At 42.9% G+C, this 22805-nt stretch overlaps 1 protein-coding gene and 1 long non-coding RNA gene across 8 annotated transcripts in view; one reads left to right on the top strand and one right to left on the bottom strand.

Annotated features, from left to right (window-relative positions):
- SH3PXD2A (SH3 and PX domains 2A) overlaps positions 1–22805 on the bottom strand; it is a 472602-nt gene that overhangs the window by 145726 nt on the left and 304071 nt on the right. For 3 of the 7 annotated variants that reach the window (XM_077455261.1, XM_077455259.1, XM_077455262.1), the window contains one exon: positions 10633–10677. The exons of 3 other annotated variants lie outside the window; for them this stretch is intronic. In XM_077455261.1, coding sequence (XP_077311387.1) covers positions 10633–10677 — 45 coding nt within the window. Of the gene's footprint in view, positions 1–10497; positions 10517–10632; positions 10678–22805 lie in introns of those variants that run through there. One more of the 7 variants, XM_077455264.1, reaches the window with a different exon arrangement.
- Positions 4511–22805, top strand: part of LOC143930718 (uncharacterized) — a 53572-nt gene continuing 35277 nt past the window's right edge. Inside the window, exon 1 of the long non-coding RNA XR_013262814.1 lies at positions 4511–4602. This is a non-coding gene — a long non-coding RNA (uncharacterized LOC143930718). The remainder of the gene's footprint in view (positions 4603–22805) is intronic.

The raw sequence follows: 22805 nt of genomic DNA, 5'->3' as shown, positions 1-22805 counted from the left end.
ACTGGCGAGTGAGGCAGCACGTCATAGTGACTTGTCAATTAGAATAGCAGGAGGCAGGTAAGCTCTGGCACTACCCAAAAGTACCAGAACTTTGCCTTTTGAAAAGAGATTGCATTTGGGCAAAGCAGAAAGTGCTGAAAACTGTTGCAGTTATATTCAGCTTGGTTCTCTTAAAGTAACAGAGTCTCTTTAAAGCAGATCAAACATCAAATATAGACTTTAAAATGTATGCTGGTCTTTTTGCAAGCGGCCTGTAATTTTTTTTTTTTTTTAAAAGGTCCTTGACTTCCCCTTTCACTCCCCTGCAAATACCAACCTGTGTCCAGTGATAGGGTCCATCAGATTTCCAGTGGCTCTTTTTTCATAGGCTGTGGTGAATGACTGGATTTGTGCTAAACAGAGGCTCTAGTTGGCCTCCTCTAACTAAACATATGAAATACTCCAATGCACACAGATCTAATCATTTGCCATGGATAACAAAAACAAAAAAACAAGTGAAGCAGATGCTACTGTAATTCTAAAGGACCCCACTCCAGGATATAGGAAAGTACTGGATAAATGGGGGACCATTTCTTTAACAATGGTCTCAAAGGGGACCAGTAAACCTACATTCTATTTCTGTTGAATCGCCTGTTCAGCCCACTAGGGCTGTGCTGCTGATGCTTGGTTTCAGGCTTGGTTCACACTAGAACACGCAGCGGCTCACAGCAGTAGTCTGGTGCATCTCCATTCACTGTTTCAGGTCCGATTTCAGCCTGAATTTTGGGCTGAATTCCGACCTGAAACAGACAAAAAGATGCACAGGGCTCCTGTACAATTTGCACTGGAGGCGCTGCGGAGATGGAGATGGCTCTATGGAGCCGGTCACAATCTCCTCCTATGCGAATAGGATGTGGGAGATCCACATCCAATTTGCATAGGTGTGAACCCAGCCTTACCCTTTGATAGAATGTATATGCATGGCCAAACAGATGGATCACTCTGTCCACATCTCAAGTATCCCACTCAGCTTGCCATAATTTAGAAGAGAAACCCTGGAATATGTAATAAATACTTTCACTTATTAGAATACGTGGTCTTCTAAAATCAATTCACATGATCATACATGATAAAAAGTTACAGCCAGTTGCAATAATAATTTAGGAATAATCCTCTCTAACTAGCTCCTGATTGCTTAACAAAACTTCACATATGATGTTGACCATGGGTCCTGGCAGGGGCACACATGAAACGTACAAAACAGTGGGAAATTCACCACATAAATTCCCAACAGGCTTAAAGTAAACCTGTCTGAAACATGAAAATTTCCAATCGGGCAGCACAATGGCTTAGTGGGTAACGCTCTGTTTTGCAACACAGGAATCCCCACAAGGACACCATCTGCATGGAGTTTACACGTTCTCCCTGTACTTTTGTGGGTTACCTGCATTTTTTTTATTTCCTTCCACACTCCAAAGACATGCTGGTAGACTAATTGACTTCATGGAAGGGCCTACTGTGAATGTAGAGTATACAAAGTGCCACGTAAATTGTCAGTGCTATAATTAATAAATGTAATCATATTTTCAGAAAAAACTGCCCCCCCCCCTCCAAAAAATTACCAAAACTTCCAAGAAGGGGCAAATTTGCTCAACCAAACTAACACGCAAACAATTCAATATCTGGTAACTAAGCCACCTATCACTGGGCAAAAGCATTTCCACCTTGGAGAAATTTAGATTTAGAAGCTGAAGGAGCTACTAGTATGCAAATCAAGAAGGTTCTCTAAAACCGCATGCTTGGTGGTATGTTAAAGTGATTGTAAAGTCTTGTTTTTCTATAAAAATAAGAAACATGTCATACTTACCTGCTCTGTGCAGTGGATTTGCACAGAGCAGCCTGGATGCTCTTCTTCTTGGGTCCCTCTTCTGTGCTCCTGCCCCTTCCCTCCTGTCGAGTGCCCCCAGAGCAAGCAGCTTGCATTCAGACACTGAGCCGTGGCCCGGCCCTGCCTCTGCTCACTCCTGATTGGCACAGGGAAGGATTAGAGGGGGCCGAGGGGGGCTTCCGCACACAGAAGGCTTTTTATGTTTACTGTTTAAAGCTTTTGACTTTACAACCCCTTTGAAGTATAACTAAAGGCAAGCCTTTAACAAAGTGGAGAGGGATTAGCACACGTGTTAGTTTTTATTGCTGTCTATGCCCCCCGTTAGGGAGATGCACCCTCTCTATTTGTTACGTTTACCATTATAACCAAAAGGGAAAGTGATAGAAAATCCCCAAATTTGGGGTTGTCCCCAGAAAAGTAATAAAGGGCAAGTTTTTCAATGGGGACACTAGTTCTAGTGACCCTGGTGACTACCAAGCATTTCCTCATTTAGGTGGTATTCATTCTCTGTTTTGGCTATGGGAAAAACATAGTAAAGGGAAGTTCCAAGGAAAAAAATTGTACGGCAAGTTACCACTTTCAGACCGGACCATTTTGCTGGCTTAAGACCAGACCACTTTTTGCGATTCGGCACTGTGTCGCTTTAACTGACAATTGCGCAGTCCTGCGACGTGGCTCCCAAACAAAATTGATGTCTTTTTTTCCCCACAAATACAGCTTTCTTTTTGTGGTATTTGATCACCCCTGTGGTTTTTATTTTTTGCGCTATAAACAAAAAAGAGCGACAATTTTGAAAAAAACGCATTATTTTTTGCTATAATAAATATCCCCCCAAAAATATATAAAAAAAAATTTTTTTTCCTCAGTTTAGGCCCATTCGTATTGTTCTACATATTTTTGGTAAAAAAAATTAAAATATGCGCAAAATAGGGGATAGTTTTATGGCATTTTTATTAATATTTTTTTTTTTTACTAGTAATGGAGGCAATCAGCAATTTTTATTGTGACTGCGACACTATGGCGGACACATTGGACATTTTTGACACATTTTTGGGACCATTGTCATTTATACAGCAATCAGTGCTATACAAATGCACTGATTCCTGTGTAAATGACAGGGGTTAACCAGGGGGTGGCAGTGTAGGGGTTAAGTGTGTCCTAGGGGGTGTTAGTGAACATTGATCTTTGCTCCAATCACAGGGGGCAGAGATCAGTGTCACTTGTTGCTAGGCAGAACAGGGAGATGCTGTTTACATCGGCATCTCTCTGTTCAGCCTCCCCGTGAGACGATCGTAGGTATCCCCTCGGCGATCGAGTCCAACCGGACTCACGGGGGTCCCGACCGGCACGTGCACATGCCAACGTGCACACGGTGGCAGGGCGGCAATTTCAACTGGACATAACTGTACGCCAGTTTGCCTGCCCGTGACATTATGCTGACGTACGCATCGTCGTGCGCAGGTCGGGAACTGGTTAATTCAAAGTGCTACTATTGTAAAGAGAGCGAGGATCGTAAACACTTATTTTGTACTGTATAAGAATTGTGACGCATCAGCTAAATAATGACTATTTTGTTTCCGGTTCAGACCTGCTCAACTGTAACACATTGAAAACTGGCCACACACAGCAACTACAATTCCTTGCAAGTGTGAACTAAAATGTAAAAATTCACACAAGTGGTTGTGACTTTTCTTTAATTTAAGGGAGTTGTTTACATTTAGTTTTTTTTTTCAAATTGTCTAAAACATTCAATTCAGTTCACAGTTTATGTGTGTTCTGCCTGTATGGAAACAACTTTATAACCATATAGCAAATACTTTCACATAGAATGAATTCTCAGTGGTCTCAAGATCATAACAGCCACAGCCCTGTGATTTTTATTGCACACTAGCACTGATGACCAAATAGAAAGCATTGAAAATGATTTACATATAAAAAGAACAAAATGCACACCTCACATATTCATTCTATGGAAACATTTTGTTCTTTATTTTAATTTAATTCTATTTTTTCCTTAAACTATAGTAAAAGTTTTTGTTTTGTAAGACATAATGCCCTTTGGGTATAAAGAATGAGCTTTCTCACGATGGACATCTGCAGCAACTGCAATAATTCCAGAATGTATTTGGAACAAGATGCTTTCCCATGTGTCAAGTATGATCATTTGTACACCACCAGGACTCAAAGCTCCTGTTGGTGTCTATCGCATAATAAAGACATGTTTTGTATTTTTGTTTTGCGCTTTCTACTTTCAAATATATAAATTCTACCATAACATATGCTATCACTACCAGCCTTATCTTTAAAAAGTTACTAAACCCAGGAACCTGCATTCGCTATATCTGGTCTCCCACAGTACACAGAACATGGAAATGCAATTATTTTAGTAAATGTAAACTGCTAAATATATTTTCTCATCAGCAGTATATAGCAGTCTTGAGACTTCTATCAGTGTCTGGTTAAAGCTTGTAGGGGGAGTTTTCATTCTACTCTGACTGTCCTATGAGGCTGCAAATCCCCTGCCTCCTTGTCTGGACAGTGCTGATTGTGTACCTGCACCTTCCCAAGAAAAAAACAAACTCTCTAGCTATAAACATCAAACTGAGCATGTGCAGAGTGACTCCAAATGCTTTGTTTTATCAGGAGATGGATCGGGAACAGTGGACGAACAAAAAGGATCAGAGAAGACAGGATCAAACAGTCTTTTTACACAATGTGAGGGATAAGGTTTCACAGTGAGTATAACAAGCATGCTTGACTGCATATACAGACTGATTTTACTGTTGTGGGTTGAGTAACACTTTAAATCAATAAGCAAAAGCATGGAGATCTATTGCCAATTTCCTGCACTTAGGATACACCTCATCTCTGGCAGCACTAGCAATTTTTTTCAGGCATAAATATTTCTTACATATTTATTGATGTGGCTACGGCAGCTTAACCACTTGCCGACCGCCGCACGACGATATACGTCGGCAGAATGGCACGGGCAGGCATATGGGCGTATATATAAGTCCCTGCCTGCCCGCGGGTGGGGGGCCCGATCGGGCCCCCCCCCGGTGCCTGCGGCGGTCGGCATTCCTTCGAGAGCGATCCGGGATGAGGGGGCGGCCATTCATTCATGGCCACCCCCTCGCGATCGCTCTCGACGAATGGAAATCCTCTGTGACATCACTTCCTCTCCTGTAATGTAAACACAGGAGAGGAAGTGATGTATTCTCTCCTCCGTGTCGGTATTTTTCGTTCCGGCACCGAGGAGAGAGGTTCGGTGAGTTGCACCAACACACCACACATACAGTAGAACATGCCAGGCACACTCACACCCCCCCTTTACCCCCCGATCACCCCCCCAATTACCCCTGCCCCCCCAGTCACAGTGACACCAATTGCTTTTTTTTTTTTTTTTTTGCATTGGTGTCATTTGTGACTGTAATAACTGTTAGGGCAGTTAGGGTTAGCCCCCTTTAGTTCTAATGTACCCCCCTAACCCCCCCTTCGCACTGCAGTGCAAATCACATCCGATCTCTGTGCGATTCGAGTTCAGCCATACAGATAGTATGGCTGAATTCGTGTCGCACCCGCCGCAAACTCGCACGGGACCCTTTTTTTGGTCCGCAGCAGAATCGGATCGCATGGGTGTTCACACCATGCGATCCGAGTTTGCAGATCGCACTGCGATATGCGAACTGATCTGGGGGTGTCATTATTTCACTGACACTCCCAGCAGTTCGCATAGGGCAGTGTGAACTGCCGCCGGGAGGCATGCGATGCGGGAACCCGCCGCGGATTCGTGGCGTTCCCGCATCGCTCCAGTGTGAACCCAGCCTAATAAGCGATCATTTTTCTGATCGCTGTATTAGTGTCACAGGTGACGCTAGTTAGGCAGGTAGGTATTTAGGTTCGCCGCAACTTTTTATAGCGCCAGGGACCCCCATATACTACCGCATAAAGCCCCCTGATTGCCCCCTAGTTAACCCTTTCACCAGTGATCACCATATAACTGTTACAGGTGACGCTGGTTGGTTAGTTATTTTTTTATAGTTTCAGGGCACCCGCCATTTATTACCTAATAAAGGTTTAACCCCCTGATCACCCGGCGGGTGTCATTTGTGACTGTAATAACTGTTAGGGCAGTTAGGGTTAGCCTCCTTTAGTTCTAAGGTACCCCCCTAACCCCCCCAATAAAGGTTTAACCCCGTGATCACCCCCCGTCGCCAGTGTCACTAAGGCTGGGTTCACATTGCAGCGGTTTATGAGAACGGATGTGATTCGCACCGCACTGCAGTGCAAATCACATCCGATCTCTGTGCGATTCGAGTTCAGCCATACAGATAGTATGGCTGAATTCGTGTCGCACCCGCCGCACCCGCCGCAAACTCGCACGGGACCCTTTTTTTGGTCCGCAGCAGAATCGGATCGCATGGGTGTTCACACCATGCGATCCGAGTTTGCAGATCGCACTGCGATATGCGAACTGATCTGGGGGTGTCATTAACATTTCACTGACACTCCCAGCAGTTCGCATAGGGCAGTGTGAACTGCCGCCGGGAGGCATGTGATGCGGGAACCCGCCGCGCATTCGTGGCGTTCCCACATCGCTCCAGTGTGAACCCAGCCTAATAAGCGATCGTTTTTCTGATCGCTGTATTAGTGTCACAGGTGACGCTAGTTAGGCAGGTAGGTATTTAGGTTCGCCGCAGCTTTTTATAGCGCCAGGGACCCCCATATACTACCGCATAAAGCCCCCTGATTGCCCCCTAGTTAACCCTTTCACCAGTGATCACCATATAACTGTTACAGGTGACGCTGGTTGGTTAGTTATTTTTTTTATAGTTTCAGGGCACCCGCCATTTATTACCTAGTCTCACTAGTGTACCCCTAAATTTAGGGGTGTCTACTTTCCAAAATGGGGTCATTTGGGGGGGGGGGGGGTTTGTGCCATCTTGGCATTTTATGGCCTTCAAAACTGTAACGCCCTTAGAAAGCCTGAAGGCGGTGCTTGGTTTTCGGGGCCCCGTACGCGGCTAGGCTCCCAAAAAGTCCCACATATGTGGTATCCCCTTACTCAGGAGAAGCAGCAGAATTTATTTTGGGGTGTCATTTCACATATGCCCATAGCATGTGTGAGCAATATATCATTTAGTGACAACTTTGTGTAAAAAAAAAATATATATATTTTTTTGTCATTATTCAATCGCTTGAGGCAAAAAAATTAAATATTCGATGGGCTCAACATGCCACTTATCAATTTCCTTAGGGGGTCTACTTTCCAAAATGGGGTCATTTGGGGGGGGTTTTGTACTGCCCTGCCATTTTAGCACCTCAAGAACTGAGATTGGCAGTCGTAAACTAAAAGCTGCGTAAATTCCAGAAAACGTACCTTAGTTTGTAGATGTGACAACTTTTGCGCAAACCAATAAATATACAGTTATTGACTTTTTTTTTACCAAAGACATGTGGCTGAATACATTTTGGCCTAAATGTATGACTAAAATTGAATTTATTGGATTTTTCTAATAACAAAAAGTAGAAAATATCATTTTTTTTCAAAATTTGCGGTCTTTTTCCATTTATATCGCAAAAAATAAAAATCGCAGAGGCAATCAAATACCATCAAAAGAAAGCTCTATTTGTGGGAAGAAAAGGACGCAAATTTTGTTTGGGTACAACATTGCATGACCGCGCAATTACCAGTTAAAGCAGCGCAGTGCCAAATTGTAAAAAGACCTCTGGTCATTTACCAGCAAAATGGTCCGGTCTGAAAGTGGTTAAAGGAGAAGTCCAGCCAAAGCTTGTTTGGCTGGACTTCTCCTATGGATCACAGGAGTGAAATTAGTTTTGCACTTCTGTGACCCGTTTGGTCACACAGATCAGTTCATGCACGGCATCATCCCAACTCTGGGAGTCTGGATCCGCCAGGTGCCTGGACTGATGGCCATCTCAGCCCCTCCACAACTCAGCTCTCCAATGAGGGTGGAGGAGCAAAGCAGGAGAGCTGTTTATTAAAGCGGAGGTCCACCCTAAAGTGGAGCTTCCGCTCATTGGAACCCTCCCCCCCTCCGGCGCCACAATTGGCACCTTTCAGGGAGGAGGGGGGTGCAGGTACCTGTACAGTACAGGTATCTGCACCCACTTCCGGCGTAGATTCTGCAGAAGCTATGCCCCTTTCCGCAGAATCTACGCCCCTTTCCGAAGGTCCCTGCTGTCTGCTGGGAAACACATGGATCCCAGAGACAGCGGGGACCATCCTTATTGCGCAGCGCGACTCGCGCATGCGCAGTAGGGAACCGGGAAATGAAGCCCCAAGGCTCCATTTCCTGATTCCCATACCCAAGATGACGGCGGCAGCACCTGAGAGACGATCGAGAGATCGGCTTCGGGTGCCGACATCGCGGGTGCGCTGGGCAGGTAAGTGTCATTATTTTAAAAGTCAGCAGCTGCAGTATTTGTAGCTGCTGGCTTTTAAAAAAAAAAAAACGGCGGACTCCCGCTTTAACAGGCAGCAGCTCTCTGCTCAGGGAGCTGGGAGAATCCAGCCATCGGTGGTGTTTGATGGCTCGGTTCTCAGTGCAGAGGCAGCGAGGGACTGATGCTGCATCCACCTAGGTAAGTATGATTATGGGGAAAAAAAATGTTGTCCATACTTCTCTTTTAAGCACATTACACACTACCACTTGTGTGCTCTGGAAGGCAGCTGTACCACTGCGCTGCAAACAGCACATCTCACTGTTCACTTTTTCTTTTTTTATGGAAACAAGAAATGTCAAAAAGTGACACTTATTTAACTTTTACTGGCTTTAGGCTGTGCGATGAAGTGGATTGCATTGCACCACGATGTGCTTAAAAAAATCTTATGTGACATACTTTTTTCAGCATATTACACCACAGCATGGGGGATTTTCACCTTATCAATGTTTTAGGGAGACTGCCCAATGCACCTGGTATTAACGGCCCTAAGGGCCAAAAGGCACCTGAGCAGTATCAAAAGGGAAATCACCAAATGATTTTCACAAGGCCCTGGTTGGGGAACACTCTCACAGCAAACTCCAAAAAATGTACAACCATAAATGAACCACACTGCAAAAAAGCATGCTCCAATTCAATGTTAAGGTCTCATGCACACTGGCGTTTTAGATGCCACTTTTAGAGGCATCTATTCTGCCTCTATATGTCCCTTAAATGTTAGCCTATGTGCTTGTGCACACATAAGGGTTAATTTACTAAAACTGGATAATGCAAAACTGCATGCACCTCTGCATGGTAGCAAGCTTCTAACTTCAGCTTGTTCAATTAAAAGGGTTGTAAAATCAGAAGGTTTTTTTATCTTAATGCATTCTATGCATTCTCTGTCCAGCGATGTCCACAACTGTTTCGGCTATTCGTAACTCTCCCTCCTGATTGGCTGAGACACAGCAGCGGCGCCATTGGCTCCCTCTGCTGTCAAAGTTGGCTAGCCAATCAGGAAAGAGAGGACGTGGGGCCGGGTCGTGGCTCCGTGCCTGAATGGACACAGGGAGCTGTGACTAGGCTCGGTTGCCCCCATAGCAAGCTGCTTGCTGTGGGGGCACTCAACAGGAGGGAGGGGGCCATGAGCACAGAAGAGGCACCCGAGAAGAGGAGGATCCAGGCTGTTCTGTGCAAATCCACTGCACAGAGGAGGCAAGTATAACATGTTTGTTATTTTTATCGAAAGAAAAATGGGACTTTACAATCACTTTAAGCTCTGACAAGAAAACCTGGAAGCTGATTGGCTACCATGCACCACTGCATCAGATTTTGCACTCTCCAGTTTTAGCAAATTAGCCCCATGGTGATTACAGGCATTTAGAGGCAGGGGTGTTTACAGGCAGAAAAAAAGAATACTTCCAGTGTGTTCAGGAGCAGCAGCATTTTGTCAGAAAAAAACTCTTGATGTGCCTGAAAGCTTGCTTGGGTAGTCATTTATTTCAATGGCCAGAATAAATTAATATTCTGGCTAATGAACTTAATAAATGCCCAAGCTCTTGGCACACCTAAACACGTTTGTAAAAATACAGCTTTAGGAGCGTTTTTGATGCTGCTTTTCTCCTGCTAGGGAAAAAACACTTAAACCTCATACACTTTTCCTTCAGATTTACCAAAACCATATAATATGAGGTCAAACCTTAGGAGTTTCAATTCGTATGCCATCGGGCAGGCCCTTGTTCTACATGGTTTTGGTAAACCTGAAGGAAAAACTCAACAGAAAAACTGATAATGTGTATGGGGCTTTAAAAGTGCTGGACAAGCACCCAGTGTGCATGAGGCCTAAACCACTTGTGCATTTGACCATGCAAAGATCAACAGATACATTTCTAAAAGCATATTGTCAACAGTCAGATTAGTAATAGTTAAAGATATCCTCCAATTAAATATGAAAAATTGAAAAAACACATGGGAGCACAGCTTATTAGCTACGTGGCTATGATTGGCTTGGCATGCAGCTGAGCAGCTGGATTCTCTTTAACTAAAAAAACATATGATGGCTACTATCCTTACTTTTTCCATTTTTTTTTATATAAAAGTTTTTAAATACCTATTAATGCCTGGTAAATGCTTCATGCGCTACCTAAGCCTACAGTGAGAAGAGGCTTGCATGATAATGTACTCACCAAGAAGAGCCACCATGCTTGGCTGCCTTCCTGATATTAAAATGGAAATATTTGAAAACACAAAACACAATATGGCACTCAAGCTTCTCAAAACAAACTAGGAAATTGGGGGAATCACTGCACACAGAATTGTACCTTTGGGTTCAGCCTTTGGAATCTCACACAAGCTGGACATCCAGACTTCAGTGTTTCCAAAAGAGCAGCATTAAAAAGATTGTGAAAGAAGAATAATGATTACATAGAAGATACAACAAAATGTATTATATGCAAGATGAGCTTGAACAACTGTCAAAATTCATTAATACATTTTAGATATTTATTTGAGGACCCATTTACATCTATGTGTTTCAATACCATAACACACATTACATGCACTGATATTTATTTTCAATGCACCCTGGCAACATGTGCTGTGCTAATTTTGTGACTATATTTGATTTTTGGAACATTTGGTAACACATTTATTTCAATGGTCTACCTTAAAACAAATGTTAACCAATTGTATTCTGATCAACAGTGAATACTGAACACTGCTGGTGGTAGTACACTACATACCCATTTCCTAACCTCACTTGTCACCATAAATAGGCTAAACACAACGGCTTGGAGACTAATTGCAACCAATTTGATTCAGACTTTTAGATGCCAACTGTCATTTTACAGTGTTGAGTAAAATGTGGTTGAGTGTGGTTATACACCAAATACAGTTCTCAACTAAAGGATCAATGAAGCTGCAGGTGATTCAACCCACTGGTGACCATCAGAAATAAAATAATAGTTTTGGTTGGCTTTGAAAAAACAGCTAGTTTTGTTACACTAAAACCAGATATGCATACATTTCTCACAGCAATGGTGCAAGCAAAGTCTATAAAGACATAATTTATAAAGGGACACCCTTTAGAATTTAATTTGGCTACTGCACCAAAATTGTCAATGCTTGTGCCGGATTCATGTACCTGTCAAGCATTGCACTGAGGTCAGATTGCCCATACTGGACACTTCTTCCTCAGTGTGCTCCCTCCCCAGCCACTGTGCCCATTACTTCACACTGAGAGTTTTGGTGGGCAAAGCCTGATGGAGAACTGACACACTAGACCTTTCTTGCTGTTGACTGAACAAGGCACAGCAGTGGGTGGTTCCACAGCTGATATTTAGTCCAATAGTAAATTTTGCACGCATCCACTGCCATCAGCTGTCAGTCAAAAATATGAGGGACCTGACAGGAAACTAGTCTCTCAGTTCCCCACCTGGCTCCGCCCACCTAGTCACTCAGTTATTTCCCAAATATGAGTATTGCCAAATTTGGGCCATGTAATCACCAGTATTCGTGGTCTCTTTTAACATTTAGATTTGAGCCACAGAATCTCCAAGCTAATAACTGAATGGGGCTAAGGGATAGAGGCCTTTGTGGGAAGCTTTCACATCCATAACAACTTCCCAGCATAGACATGCCTCACTCTAAGCACTGGTGTACCTACTTAACTACCACAATCTGTTATTGCCATAGCGACTGGTGCATAAAGTGCCGATAGCTAGATTTAGGCACAGGTAGTTCTGGACTAAGATGGAATTTTATTGGATACCGCTGCTGTTCGACAGACAATTTTCCATGCGCTCCTTGAATGATCAGATCAAAGGATGACAGCTGGGTGCGTGCCACCAGGGCTAGCCACAGATGGAATTTTTTCCCATTCAGTTTGTGTATGATCAGTTTTACACCTGCTTTTTTAATCGTATATAGAGTGGAGAGGAGTAAAAAATTTCAGCTGTGTTATCTTTGTCTGTGACCCAATCAGGAAGATTTTTCCTTACTTCCTGTCCCTGTGACACCTTTACAAGAAATGAGGAGAGCAGTTGTCAGGAAAGAAAGGCACAGACAGAAATAAAAACACTGTCAGAGATTCTAAACCCTTTCTCACACTACTAGAAATGTGCTTTTGTTTTTGATGTGTTCCTGCTGGTGAGATTATTGGGCACTATCTGTTCTGACAGTAAATAAAGTTGGCCATACACTTTACAAATTTCTGTGGATGGCCCTGTGGGTGGGCCACAAGCCTGGATTGAAAAATCGAAGGAGCTGGGCAAAAAACTGGTGACCAAAAAGATGCTACATTCAATCAGATGCAAATGTTCAGGTATTTTGACAGCTGATGCAGCTGTCAAAATACAATAGGCACAGTGGGAGATCTGTCTAACTGCACTATATAGAATGGATGGAGGAAAACTTTCCCTGCTTTATCCAGAATGAAGGTTAATTTATTTTTATTTTTTTTAATTTTGAATAGAGTAGCGGAGGATTTTTGTTTTTGTGTAGCATTACAAAGGGAACTGTGAAACTGTCGAACTGTGCAGGCCAGCTGCGAGCAAACTAGCAATCAATGACATCATAGGTTGATAAGGATGAAGTTGGGTGCCTGATGACATCCTTGTTTTCCCTTCCGTTTGTCCCTCTCTGTCAGGACTTGGGTAACATTAGCCAAGTGAGGGAGAGAAATACTGGAATATTAGTCAGTACCATTGTGCAATGGTATTTATGCTTTGTAAGAACAAATCACCTCTGATGTCATGTGTCTTACATGCGTAGATGCCGCTGCATTATGTAAAACTATTAGTTTGGTGTTTACATTTTAGAATGGGGTGCCTCAAGATTGCGCAGAATTTTAAACTGTGCCCTGCCTAAAAAAAAGGTTAAGAAACATCCCTATTGGAAGATTTCCTGTTCTGGAGACAGCTCAAAATGTTGGATTTACCGGTACCATTCTGGGACATGTGGTTCCCACGTAGATGTTGACACACACGCTGTCTAACTTTGTTCTACTGTTTAGCTTTCAGAAAGTTAAATCTGCCAAGCACAGCCTTCTATTTCTATTGTATTACAATACAAGCATCTTGTACTGGCAAAGCTCCTCCTATCCATAGAGGACTATGGCATGGGCAATTTCGGACTAAGAATTTTATATAAGGTTATGTACCTAAGCTTAATGCCGCTTTTATAAAAACATCAAGATGCTAGACTGAAAGCTGATATTTAGCAGAAATTTGTAATTGATCACCAGCAAATGTCTTTGGTGGGCCCAAACCAAGGTGAAAGGCAAGAATAAGGAAACAAACAAGTCAGCAAGTGTTCTTTTCAGCTCTACCACATCTGTTTTGCATTTGAATTTCCTTTTAAAAACTTAGACATAAATTGTTTCCAGTGTTAAGAGGAGGGGAAAAAAATTATCATTGACACATGTGACGTATAGACTTCGGAGAAGCACGCATGCCCCCTTGCAAGCAAAAAAAAAAGCAAAACAAGAGTCATATGAGTTTTATGCTATGGATTTTCAGCTGGCCAGAGCCTGGGCTGGGGGAGGGTGTGAAACCCCAGGCTCCTCTTGCTGGAATTTCTGAGCTATCCAAGTACATTTCAAATTAAGAATGGTAAATGGAGAGACTCTTACTTCCTGTTTTCCTTATTATTCTGCAGTTATTTCCAACTATTTAATAAGAAGAGTTTTGAGAAACAAATGATCAGTATGGTGCAATAACATAATATTGTGCAACCTTACTAACACATCAACCTCAAAGTACCTGAAACATCAGACAATCATTGTCCAATTCAGTTTGCTTTTGATCTGTTTTTGCAGTGCTTTTCGCTGTGCGTTTTTGCACACGTGATTTTACCGCAATTTGCGTTTTGCATGTTTTATGCTTTTTTTGGGCAATTTGTTGTTGGGCAGATAAAAAAAAAAAATGTCAAAAGCAAATTACACCCTTTTTTTTAAATAAAGGACTTGTCAAAAACTGCATACTGTAATTTGTCAGATTCCGATAAGCTCAGGCATGGTTTGTACTCACACTGAATCGAACTGTTCCAGACCTTGAGTCAACCATGTTTGGGATCACCTCTTCCAAGTGGTCCTAGGCAAGGTACGCTGAACAGTTCTGAGTGGTTCTGAGCACACATAGTGCACGCAAAAACTGAACCAAGGGGGTGAACCATGCCCGGGCATGGTTAAATTTGCCAGTGTGAGTACACCCTTAAAGTGGAACTTCACTCTCCCAATCAACGTTGATTATTTTTAATCCTTATGCTGCAAGTAGTAGTAAACAGAAAGGAAAGTATATCCTACTTGTTTAAAACTTTTTTTCTTTTTTTTACATTTCTACAGTTACTTCCTGTTTTCTTGCCTGCATGCATGCTTGAGCTAAGGGCAGATGGATTCCAGGGAGTAATTGCTACATGAATCATTAGCTCTTACTCAAGATATCCATGGGCAGAAATTCAAGGGGGGTGTTTTTCAAAGTTATTTCTCAACAAAATAAAGCATGGAGACATGAATGGATAGGAGAGTTAGCTTTGAATATTAAAACAAATATTAAATAGAGTTCTCCGTTTGTGGTGATCAGATGCAGTGAAGATCTGGTTTGAAGTGAATACTGACTGCACAGTAGACACCATACAAGCTGAGCAGCTTAGTCACTTTTCTTAAGTTTATAAAGCTTCAGTGCTTGGTTTTAAAATAATACTACTAAACGAAAGTGTATGTAAAATCCAACAATGAATGTCTTTTTGCTTATCGTTGGTCTGTTAAGGCTCCATGCACACTGAACCTCATAAACGGCCATTTTTAGGAGTTTGGGCGTTTATTTTTAACAGCCCATAAACTCCCTTCTATGTTATCCTATGTGTCCATACACACATGGACCTATTTGGATGTTTATCAGCAGTGGAGTTTATGGGCTGGTTTCTGAACGCCATAAAATTGTGTTCAGGAGTCGTTTTTCTGACCACAAACGTTGTCAAACGCTCATAAACGTTGATAAACGTTGATAAATGCTCAAAAACGTGGCTCGCCAGCGTTTTTTAGCATCTTTGATCCATTGAAAAAAAAAACTAAAATAAAAAACGCTAAGAAATGCTAACACAGTAAAAACGCTAATAAACGCTATTGCAAAAATGTTAAAAAACATTGAAAGACTCACTGCAAAGCTACTGGTGTTTTTATAACGTTATTTTAGCTTCCAGTGTGCATGGAGCCTAAGTCTATAAAGCTGAACTCCCTTGCAGCGGGACAGTGCCTGCAATGCAAGATTTAACTGCTCGTTTACATCCAGGGCAGTGATGACGAACCTTGGCACTCCAGATGTTTTGGAGCTACATTTCCTATGATGCTCATGCACTATGTTTAGTTTAGCATCATGGGAAATGTAGTTCTAAAACATCTGGGGTGCCAAGGTTCACCTGGTCTAGGAGGTGGGAAAGTAGATTTACTTACCTGATTCACTGCTCCTGAGGCTTCTCTGAGCTGCTATACCAGTCCCCGCAGCCTCTTCTCCTCCAAGCTGCAGCGGTCTAAGGTCCTAATGTCATCAAGACTAATTCAGGGATGTGAGTATGCCTAGTGACAGTCCACCATAGAAGCATGGGGGAGTGCCACCTACTGAGTGAGTGAAGGCTCAGGTAAGTGCTTTTTGCAGCCTCTAGACGAAATGATCAGTTAACAGTGCAGATGCAGCTCCAATGCGGTGGGGAAATTTCAGGTTTCCCAGAGTTGAGCTTTCTAACCTCCCTGGCGGTATGATTAGCTCTGGTTTTACGTGCTGAAAGCGGTACAATTATTTTGCATGGAAATTTGGCGTTTTATATTGTAGTCCTGTAATTCTTAGGAATAACTCTCTTAAATCTGTTCAAACCAGAGTCTAGCAGACATCCCGGGTATGATAAAGTTTATAATATAATAAATAATAATAAAAATTATTCAATAATGTAATCAAATCCAAAAACACTGAAATTTGCTCAGGACTGTGACATCATAATGGTGATGTCCCTATATAAGTTGCCGCACGCCGCGTGCCTGTCATTGTGGCCAGAGACAGCGACGAGGCAACAGCTCAAGAAGAGAAGAAGAGAAGAACAGAAGAAGGCGACAACGAAGACAGCGGCGACAGAGGACCGGGCCACTGCTTGTAAAAAGAGCTAGAAGAAGGCGCGGAGGCCCGGCAAGAAGAACCGAAGAGGGGGAAAAGACCCCCGAAGTCGGAAGAAGAGGGCAGCGACGAAGAAGAAAGCCGGGCTCCTCCGCTAGTTAAAGAGCTAGCAGAAGATAGCGGAGGAGTCATGCAAGAAGACCCCGGAAGAAGACCCCCAGAGGTGTGCAATAAACTATTTTTGACCCTTGTGTGTTGTGTTTTTTTTTACATTTTTTTCACAGGTGAATGAGTAGGGGTGCATTGCACCCCATACTCATTCACAAAGGGTGGGGGGCCGGGATCCGGGGACCCCCTTATTAAAGGGGGCTCACGGATTCCGATAAGCCCCCCACCCGCAGACCCTGACAACCAACGGCCAGGCTTGTCGGGAAAAGGCCCTTGTCCTCATCAACATGGGGACAAGGTGCTTTGGGGTGGGGGGGCCGCGCGGCCCCCCTTCCCCAAAGCACCCCCATGTTGAGGGCACGAGGCCTGGTACGGCTCAGGAGGGGGGGGGGGGGCGCTCGCTCGTCCCCACCCCCTTTACTGACCGGCCGGGTTGCGTTGTACCTGGGGGGGGCCCCCACGCCGTTTTTTCAGCGTAGGGCTTCCCCTTTAACTCCATACCAGGTGACGGGGCCAGCGGCGCTTCCTTCGCTAGTCCCAACTACCTGGAGCCGCGCTCAAAATGAACGGAATTTCCTCTGTGGGTGTGGGCAAGTCCATTCATTTCAAAAGTACGGCGGATAATCCGGCGGACATAGTCACGTGTGTGGGCAGGTCCGCTCGTTCGAACAGTCTGGCGGACGTTAGGGCAGTTTGTCCGCCAGACAAAGTCCGCCGGATAGTCTGATAGTGTGTACGCGGCATTACACTTCAAATAGTAACAATCTCACAGTTTACTCTGTAGAATTTATAATATGTGCTACTGAGGCTGCTTAGAAAATGTACATGGACCAACAAAAGATTTATTGTCGTGGCAGCTGCTATTGAAAGTTTGCTGCTGCTGTACACAGCTGTGTGCAACACTTATGGCTACTATATTGTGCAGCGTCCCAACATTGTTGGAAACGGCAAAACTGATGCTGTAGGTTTCTGCAAAGCTCAATGTTCATTTATTTTGGTCACTCTGTTTTTGAGAGCCATGTGAATCTAAGAATTCAAGAGCAACATAATGGGGATTTATTTACTAAAGGCAAATCCACTTTGCACTACAAATGCACTTGGAAGTGCAGGCGCTGTAGATCTGAGAGGAAGATCTGAAATGAGGGGAAGCTCTCCTGATTTTATCATCCAATCATGTGCAAGCTAAAATGCTGTTTTTTATTTTCCTTGCATGCCCCCCTCAGATCTACAGCGACTGTGCTTCCAAGTGCACTTGTAGTGCAAAGTGGATTTTCCGTTAGTAAATACCTCCAATGTGTGTAAATTCACAACTGACAGAGAACATGCGCTAGAGAGAGAACAGGGTTAATTTACTAAAGGCAAAAAGACTTGCAGTTGCAAGTTGCTCCAGAGCTTAGTAAATTAGGTAAAGCTTCACTCTGCAGTACCCAATCAAATGCAAGAAAAAAATGCATTTTGCTTGCACACGATTGGATTATGGAAGTCAGCAGAGCTTTTGCTCACTTACTAAGCTCTGTAGAAACTGCTCTTGCAGAGTGCAACTGCAAAGTGCACAGTGTATTTGCCTTTAGTAAATCAACTACAAAGTGCAACAATTTAATTCCCTGATAGCTCGTGGTCTAGCACTAGAGTGGTGAATCACACAGCCATGCACAATGAAGCGTGTTCTGACATTGTCTAACTTATACTTGCCCGGGTCGCAGACCAGTTGACTCAGTCTAGAGTAGTAGAAGAAATAACACAAGTGTGCATTGCGCTATTGGCGGAAAATGACTGACAGCAATCTGAAGCAGTGGATTGACATAAAATTTTGCGCGAAAATTGGCAAAAGTGCAAATTAAACTTTAGCTCTGTTCCAACAGGTCTATGGTGAACATTCCATAAATAAATCAAGTGTTTTTGAACACCATAGGTGGTTTAAGGAGGGATGGGAAGATACCCACTATGACGCAAGAAGTGGGAAGCCAAAAATGCAGAGGACGAATGCAAATGTATACAGTATGCAAACCCTCATATGCTTATGCTGGAGTGTTTTGAACACAAGGGGATAGTTCACTACTACCATCAACCAACATTTTTACTTGGAAACAGAGAAGGTTATGGAAATCTGTCTGGAGGAAAAGACTGAAACTGTGGTCTGACAAGTGGATTCTCCACCATGACAATGCTCCTGCACAAACAGTTTTTTTAAAGTCCATTCTGGGAATTAAATAGCACCTCCTATGTGCTATGTATAATAAAGAATAAGCCTTTGAGGATATTTTGTGGCTACAAGAGTAATTTGTCATGAACTATAAAGATGAATAAAGATAATCTGACATGTACAGAAGAGTGGATGTCTGATGGCTTTAAAATTAGAAGTCTGATCATTTATTTCCAAAAATTTAGATCCCTAACTGTATGACTTTAGAAACAAATTTGGGTATGAGTGTGTGTGTGTGTGTGTGTCTGTTTCTCATTGTGAGACTGTGAAGGATCAAAAGAAAATTAGTGTTGAGTGTTCAGTGTCAGTGATGGCAATTGTTTGTATCTGCACTGAAAAAAACCTGAATGACTTTATTCCTTGCTCAAAATTACCTAATGAGTGTTGTCAGTGAGTCAAACATTAGGTGCATTCATGTCGCTCTTCTGCCCTTACATGGATTATTGCTCACCTTAAGCACAACTAAACTTTTCGGCTCAGGGCCCATTGACTTTTTACAGATGAGCGGGAAATGTGTCCAAAGCTGGAAATCAGAATGGATCGTTGCGGTTATAAAATGAGTCTGCAATTGGCACAGTGGTGGAAAGGAGGGAGACTTCACAAAGTGAGTCAGGAGCTGCTGGTGCCAGCTCAAGAAGCCTTTATATAAACAAAGCTACAACCGCATTATATAATACATCAAACAGTCAGCTGAATTAGAAGGAAAAAGAGTGGACCCAACGCAAACACTTAAAGGGAAAGCACAGTGTAATTTCAGGGAACACATTAACTTATTATTGCAGGGTTTCTCTTTAAAAGACAAGTTCACCATTACTGCGCATGCAGGGTAGCCAACTCGAAGTGCCTGGGAGTACAGCCTACTTATAGGAATAAGGGGGCTGCATCATTTTTTTTTACCCCAATGATTTAGTAGCCTCCCTGACAGTATGATTATGTCAGATTTTTGAATCTCAAAGTGTTACATTGTTTTGCATAGAAATTTGGCGTTTTATATTGTAGGCCTGTAATTCTTAGCAATAACACACTTAAATCTGTCCAAACAAGAGCCTAGTAGACATCCTGGGTATGATAAAGTTTGAAACACAAAATCATAAATTATACTATAATAAAAAACTATAAATAATTATAAAAAATAAAAAAAATTATTTCCCCCGCGATTCACTATCGCTCAGTTCTGCAAGTGTTCTAATTTATTATCACTGTTTTCTAGCTGGTCTAAAACCACTTTTGACGTAAAGGGACACTTTTTGGTTGCTATGGACAATCGCAAGTTTCCAGGCAGAAAGAACAGTATATATAATATAAAGATGCATGCAGGGCACTGAACAAAGCACTAGGGACAAAAGGGAGGTGAAATTATTTGATACAGTAATGTAATCTGTAATGTATTTTGTACTTTTTTAATCTGCTGCCGGGCTCCGCCCCCAACGCTGGCAGGGAACAGAGCCTGGGACATAGATGCATCGGGCGGATGATCTGGCAGGGGATAAAGAGGATCCTGGTGACAAGGTAAATCTACCCCCGAGCCACACTCGGAGGTTAAAGGAGAAATTCAGGATGTGAGGGGTAACCCCACCCACACCTGGACACATGAGTTTTGTGATGTGTGCTGAAGTCTGATTAGTATTAGGAAGGGTGGAGAAACTGCACTTATACTATGTGAGAGCAGATTGGAGGAAGGGAACACACACCCCCTCCATATAGACGGAGGAATGAAGGCAAATGCAGAGCTGTATACTGAATAGGCATGCTCAGTGCTTATATCCCTCTAAGCACCCTCCCCAACACAAATGTTTAGCTCATGTTATCTGATGTGTTTAGAGAATGTCTCAAAAGTGACTCATGTTGATAACAGAGAAACGAAGCACCAGATAGAAACAACACTTAGAGCTTTGGAGAAAGACAAGTAAATACTACAGATACAGTGCCTTGAAAAAGTAATCATATCCCTTGAAATTGTTCACATCTTGTTATATTACAACTAAAAACATAAATGTATTTTACTGGGATGTGATATGCCAACACAAAGTGGCATATAATTGTGAAGTACAAGGAAAATTATAAATGCTTTTCAATTTTTTTGTGTGGCGTGCATTTGTATTCAGCCCCCTTTACTCTGATACCCCTAACTAAAATCTAGTGGAACCAATTGCCTTCAGAAGTCACATAATTAGTAAATAGAGTCCACCCGTATGTAATTTAATCTCAGTATAAATAAAGATATTCTGTGAAGCCCTCAGAGATTTGTTAGAGAACCTTAGTGAACAAACGGCATCATGAAGATCAAGAAACACACCCGACAGGTCAGGGATAATGTTGTGGAGAAGTTTAAGCCCTTGTACATGCGGTTGGACATTCCGATGGACAATGTCCGATAGGACTGTGTTGTTGGATAATCTGACAGTGTGTGGGCTCCATGGGACTGTTTCCGGTGGAGTATCCGACGGACCAAGTTTTCCAGCTGGGCTATAAAATTTTCCGACAACATGATCCAATCGGACTTTGTCCAATCATGTGTAGAGAATTCCGATCGGACAAAGTGCTACGCATGCTCAGATCAAATTCCTAGACCAAAGCTATTGGCTACTAGCCTGAACGTAGTCCCGTCCTAACGAAATAATGTCATCACGTTAAGTGTGATTGGATTTTCTGACAACTTTGTCCGACTGTGTGTATGCAACAGTTTCGGACAAAATCTGTTGGACAAAATCCGGCGGATTTGGTTGTCGGAATGTCCGACCGTGTGTACAAGGGCTAAAGCAGGGTTAAGTTATAAAAAAATATCCCAAGCTTTGAACAACTCACGGAGCACTGTTCAATTCTTAATCCAAAAATGGAAAGAGTATGGCACAACTGCAAATCTACCAAGACATGGCCGCCCACCTAAAATGACAGGCCGGGCAAGGAGAGCATTAATCAGAGAAGCAGCCAAGAAGCCCATGGTAACTCTGGAGGATCTTCAGAAATCCACAGCTCAGGTGGGAGAATCTGTCCATAGGGCAACTATTAGTTGTGCACTCCACAAATCTGGCCTTAAAGGAAGAGTGGAAAGCAGAATGCCATTGTTGAAAGAAAGCTATAAGAAGTCCTGTTTGCAGTTTGCAAGAAGCCATGTTGGGGACACAGCAAACGTGGAAGAAGGTGCTCTGGTCAGATGAGATCAAAATTGAACTTTTTGGCCTTAGAACAAAACGCTATGTATGGTGGAAAACTAACACTGCACATTACCTTGGACACACCATCTCCACCGTGAAACATGTTGGTGGCAGCATCATGTTGTGGGGATGTTTTTCTTCAGCAGGGACAGGGAAGCTGGTAAGAGTTGATGGGTGGATGGATGGAGCAAAATACATGGCAATCTTAGAATAAAACCTGCTAGAGTCTGCAAAAGACTTGAGACTGGGAAGGAGGTTCACCTTCCAGCAGGACAACAACCCTAAACATACAGCCAGAGCTACAATGGAATGCGTTAGATCAAATGATTTTCATGAGAATGGCCCAGTCAAAGTCCAGACCTAAATCCAATTGAGAATCTGTGGCAAGAATTTAAAATTGCTGTTTACAGGTGCTCTTCATCCAATCTGACAGAGCTTGAGCTATTTTGCAAAGAAGAATGGGCAAAAATGTCACTCTCTAGAAAGCTGGTAGAGAAATCTCCAAATAGACTTGCAGCTGTAATTGCAGCGAAAGGTGGTTCTACAAAGTATTGACTCAGTGGGGCTGAATACAAATGCACACCACACTTTTCACATATTTGAAAGAAAAATTGAAAACTATTATTTTCCTTCCACTTCACAATTATGTGCCACTTTATGTTGGTCTATCACATAAAATCCCAATGAAAAATTTAAGTTTTTGGTTGGAACATGAAAAATTTCAAGGGGTGTGAATGAGGTTTACAACCACTTTAACCACATGCCGACAGCTGCATGCCGATATACATTGGCACAATGGCAGCTGTGGGCAAATGGGCGCACCTGTACATCCCCTTTAATTGGCGGGGCTAACGGGGCACGCGCACGCC

This window comes from Lithobates pipiens, unplaced genomic scaffold (assembly GCF_037356315.1).
Source record: "Lithobates pipiens isolate NorthernLeopardFrog02 unplaced genomic scaffold, aLitPip1_a1.2 Scaffold_25, whole genome shotgun sequence".
NCBI classification, from domain to species: Eukaryota; Metazoa; Chordata; class Amphibia; order Anura; family Ranidae; genus Lithobates; species Lithobates pipiens.
The sequence above is the reverse complement of the archived record's forward strand: the minus strand, read 5'-3'. Positions and strand labels throughout refer to the sequence as shown.